This window comes from Hibiscus syriacus, unplaced genomic scaffold, assembly GCF_006381635.1.
Source record: "Hibiscus syriacus cultivar Baekdansim isolate YM2019G1 unplaced genomic scaffold, ASM638163v2 tig00110505_pilon, whole genome shotgun sequence".
Classification (NCBI taxonomy): Eukaryota; Viridiplantae; Streptophyta; class Magnoliopsida; order Malvales; family Malvaceae; genus Hibiscus; species Hibiscus syriacus.
Window position 1 is genome coordinate 2,582,164 of NW_024062765.1, and position 5,145 is coordinate 2,587,308.

The window sequence follows — 5,145 nt, forward strand, 5'->3', positions numbered from 1 at the left end:
TCAGTTTCCAGATTTGCAACGCGAACATCGACTATCGCAACGCGAACTTCGACTATCGCAATGCGATTTTCCAAATTCGTTGCGATAGTCCAAGTTCGCGTTACGATTTATTACAAATTCGCGTTGCGATAGTCCAAGTTCGTTGTGATAGTCGAAGTTCGCGTTGAGATTTATTTCAAGTTCGTTGCGATAGTCGAAGTTCGCGTTGCGATTTATTCCAAATTCGTTGCGATAGTCGAAGTTCGCGTTGCGATTTATTCCAAGTTCGTTGCGATAGTCGAAGTTCGTGTTGCGATTTATTCCAAATTCGTTGTGATAGTCGAAGTTCGCATTGCGATTTATTCCAAGTTCGTTGTGATAGTCCAAAATCGCAACGACTAATGGTATTACATTTGTTTCTTAAGAATTTTCTCTAAAAAGATAGTATTCGCGCGGACGTGTCGAAGACACGTATTACCACGACCACGACCCGAGACGAGACGAGACGGACGGCGCGCGCGCGAGAGTCCCCCTTGTTCTCTATCACTCAACAAGGAAGTGGGAAAGCCAAGCCTTAAATACCATTCCCAATAGTGTTTCCAATACTATGTCGGATTGAGCATTACCAACACTTGTTCCCAATACTATGTGGGATTGAGCCTTAAATAGTGATATTATTTGTGAATTATAGTTAATGACTTTAGTATTTGTATGAAAAGTATTTGTGGTTCGTTTAGTTTTAATGCAATTCTAATTTATTTTCAATTGATTGTAAGTGCACGATAACAATTTTTTTTATTCTCGCGAGTGATGCAATTTTTTTTGAATGTTTTGCTTAAAATTACAATAATCGCTATTGATTGTAGATTGACTTTTAATTATGACATATTTAATCGTATAATACTAATGCAATTGGTTGCTGATTCAGTTGTTTTAAGGTGCATGATTGTTAATTGTTTCCTGAATAATCACATAGTATTGGAAACAAGTGTTGGTAATGCTCAACCCCACATAGTATTGGAAACACTATTAGGAATGGTATTTAAGGCTTGGCTTTCCCACTTCCTTGTTGAGTGATAGAGAACAAGGGGTACTCTCGCGCGCCGCCGCCACCGTCGTCCGTCTCGGGTCGGGTCGGGTCGGGTCGTGGTCGTGGTCGTGGTAATACGTGTCTTCGACACGTCCGCGCGAATACTATCTTTTTAGAGAAAATTCTTAAGAAACAAATGCAATACCACTAGTCGTTGCGATTTTGGACTATTACAACGAACTTGGAATAAATCGCAATGCGAACTTCGACTATCGCAACGCGAACTTGGACTATCGCAACGAATTTGGAATAAATCGCAACGCGAACTTCGACTATCGCAACGAACTTGGAATAAATCGCAATGAATTTGGAATAAATCGCAACGCGAACTTCGACTATTGCAACGAATTTGGAATAAATCGCAACGAACTTGGAATAAATCGCAACGCGAATTCGACTATCGCAACGAATTTGGAATAAATCGCAACGAACTTGGAATAAATCGCAACGCGAACTTCGACTATCGCAACGAATTTGGAATAAATCGCAACGCGAACTTCGACTATCGCAACGAACTTAGACTATCGCAACGAATTTGTAATAAATCGCAACGCGAACTTCGACTATCGCAAATCAGTTTCCAGATTCGCAACGCGAACTTCGACTATCGCAACGCGAACTTGGACTATCGCAATGCGATAGTCGAAGTTCGCGTTGCGAATCTGGAAACTGATTTGTGATACCGGAGATCGCGTTGCGAATTATCGATTTGCGATACCGGAGATCACGTTGCGAATTATCGATCGCATTGCGATTTAGTTGGTCATTTTGGTAAATCAAAAAAAAGTTGGTTAAAATCGTATATTATAAGGCATTTTTAGTCACTGAGGTTATTTTCTCTTATTTTATTTATGTTACCACTAGCACTTGTCAATATCACTGCCAATGAATTTTATTTTATATTTTTCTCACGCCATTGATAAACGAAAGGGAGTATATAATTAAATTAGTTTCCCAGAACGTAACAAAGACACATTCCTATCTTCCAATCATATCATATATAAAACTCAAACAGATAGTCTTACAAACTAAATCTTCCTCGAAAAGGCTACACTATCATTTATGGACTATGATGTTACATTTCCAAATAGGAAAAATGTTATTAGCAATATTCCGAATAACGTTTAAAAATGAATAAAGATCCACAATTTATTAGTATTTATTCTTATCATTCTATTTTCTAGGTACAACGAGGCATGTTGGATGGAGGTGGTCGAATGCTCGTCTCCGTCGTAGTTCCATTCCTCACAATGAAAACAGTGTCCATCCCCCAACTGCTATGCCTCTCGAAATGACAATGCATAAACCATACCCCTGAAAAAAACATACACAATTCATCTTGATTTCATGTTTATATGTCATTCGTTTATATTCGATTATTTTGAATTCGGATTTTTCGAATTAAAAAGACAATTTTTTTGAAAACTTACCGGGATTGTCTGCAAAAAATCTGAGGGCAACCCATCCTCTACCAGGAACGTGGACAGTGTTAATGAGTGGTGGGTCAACCAGGTTATAGGTGCTTGGGTCAGTCTGATTGTTAAAATTTCCAGAACCACTTCCTACCCAGTAGAAGCTGAAACCATGCAAATGGATTGGGTGACTTCCACCAGCACCGAGCTGGGTTGCTTGGAGCACAATCTCCACTGCATCGCCGTAATTTAGCATAACAGCCCTCGTCCCTAATTCAGCTGCCGGATTGAGAAGAGTCAAGTTTCCGGTGAAATCATAGAATACAGGTGGATTGAGGGGAAAATCTTGGGTGAAAACACCGGTGGTCCTGTTGTAGTATGCTTGGAGAATGTCAATTCGTGGGAAAACAAAGCTGACATTGTTCATACTCGCAACTATTCTGTTTTGTACAAGACACTGTGAGGTGTTGCACGGTATGTTGTTCGTGGCGATTGCGATGTACACTCGTCGATTGATTTCCGAATCCGTTGGCACATTCAGTGGCGGGTTCTGCGTGACATTTATGTTTCTAATTCGCCTGACGAAGCTGTTAGTAGCATTCGTATCGTTTCTTGCAGGTAGATTGATCAAGGAAGCATTCAATCCACCCGCACTGTTTGAATATTCAAAAACACCAGTAGTAATGAAGTCAACAGGCAAAGCCGCGGAATCAGAGAAAGGCCTAGTAGCCATGTAATATTGGCCGGCGTTTTGGTTGGCGAAGACCAAAACGTCCATGGTTTGTCCGGGGCTTATCAATATATAGTCGCTCGTAAACCTTGCGACGTAGGAGGCGTCTTGTGCGACGACGGTGAGGGTGTGGTTCATGATGGAGAAGAATTTCTCTTCGTTCATTGCAGAATTGATTATCCGGAGATGGTACGTCTTCTGAAAATCAACTTGCATACGAAACATTGTATCTGCAACAACAAATTCATAAGCTGTTAGTTCTGTTTACATTAAAAGAGTACGAAAACTCGATTTGAATACGGCAAAGCTAGAACGTACCATTGGGACATCCGGTTGTGTCTCCTAAATTCCCATTGATAGCATAAGCATCCGGTTGGCGAGGAGGTATACCGGTTGCAAGTGCTTGATCGATAATCTGCTTGTAGTCTCCATTGTACCATGATTCTGCCCATACATATAGTTGAAAATTGAAATCAAATTATGATTCGTATAATTATATATAACTAACACAAACGAAATGTTGAAAGATATGCTTACGAAGCATGATTGTTTGGTCGGCATCCGGTGTCGGGAACGGATAAGTTTCGTTCTCGGCCGGTAAAATGATAAAGGCTCCCTGGACGGAACCGCGAGTCCAGTCGCTGTGTGCATGCCACCAAAGGGTTCCTATTTCGTCCGATAATACGACTTCGTATGTGAAGTTGGTCCCCGGTTGAATTGGGCATTGAGTTATGAACTCGGGACCATCGGACCATGGATTTCTCGGTTGTTTCACACCGTGCCTGCAGCAACATGATTCATTTAATCACTTCTTATTTCGATTCTTCAGGAAATTACCATTGGAAAAAGAAAAAGTCAATTACCAGTGAATGGTAAAACCATAGTTTCCTTGATTGTGGACATTAACGAAGACAGTATCACCTCTATGAACACGAATCTCTGGCCCAGGATAACTGCCGTTTACAACCAGCAACGTTGTCGTATTGCACAGTTTCGTAAAGTTTGCCTCTCGCACCTACAATAATTTAAGACCTTTACTTATTTAGAGAAAAAAAAATCAAGTAAGCATACGCTAAAAGAAAGGGAAAGAAAGGCACTGACGAAGAATTCATAGTTATGCACATCAGCACTGCAAAGGAGCAAATTGCTGAGAAACAAAACCCCAGCAAACACCAAACATTGATTCACTAAACCCATCTCTAAAGTGTTCTTAGTTCTCCCCTGTTGTCTTGTCTTTGTGTCCTAAAATTCAACAATTTATAGTGGAAAAAGGAGCTTGTGCTCCCAAGTTTCTCACTTGAAAATTATAAAACGAATCTTCTGAGATGTATGTATAAAAAAGTAAATTGCATTTTATTTTTCAGTCAAAAAAAATTACACGTCACATGCTTTATTCCAGATAAGCATTTGAAGTCAGACCTTATATATATATATATATATACACACCCATACACGTAGAGGCTATTTCAATATTAAATAATCCGACAAGAGAGGTTTCTTGTTAGCGTCAAATTTTAGTACCTAAATCTTGTGGATTATACGTTACAGCTAATCAGAAAATGCAAACACAGCCCATGTTTATAACAATATTTCGTTATTGTTGTTTTCATTGTCTTATAGTTTTTCTAATGGAAAATGCGTATACTTTGTTAATTTGGATGTTTGCTCCTTCCTTAATTAATAAATTAGTAAATTCATTCCATTACTTTAAAAACTTAAATAAAAAATGTGAAATGACTAATATAAACTATCAACAATTGTTGTAATAGGTCAAATATTGACCCCAAAAATATTACCTGCTCCGTTTGTCCTTAACCCTAACAAGGTTTGAGAGTTGGTAATGTAATAAGGATCTCAATGTTATATGATTGTTTTTATAATACATTAGATCAAGTCAGGTCGGGTTTAGAAAAGTGTAATATTGGGTGAGGTTA

General features: G+C 39.1%; 1 protein-coding gene across 1 annotated transcript; it reads right to left on the reverse strand.

Moving 5' to 3' along the window:
- Positions 1-2,189: 2,189 nt before the first annotated feature.
- On the reverse strand, positions 2,190-4,428 carry LOC120130076 (putative laccase-9). Its single transcript, XM_039147418.1, has 6 exons — positions 4,313-4,428; positions 4,075-4,226; positions 3,749-3,993; positions 3,530-3,655; positions 2,500-3,441; positions 2,190-2,383 (listed from the first exon to the last, which is right to left on the reverse strand). The coding sequence occupies exons 1-6, from the start codon at positions 4,406-4,408 to the stop codon at positions 2,250-2,252; spliced, it is 1,695 nt and encodes a 564-aa protein (XP_039003349.1). The 5' UTR covers positions 4,409-4,428; the 3' UTR covers positions 2,190-2,249.
- Positions 4,429-5,145: the final 717 nt, after the last annotated feature.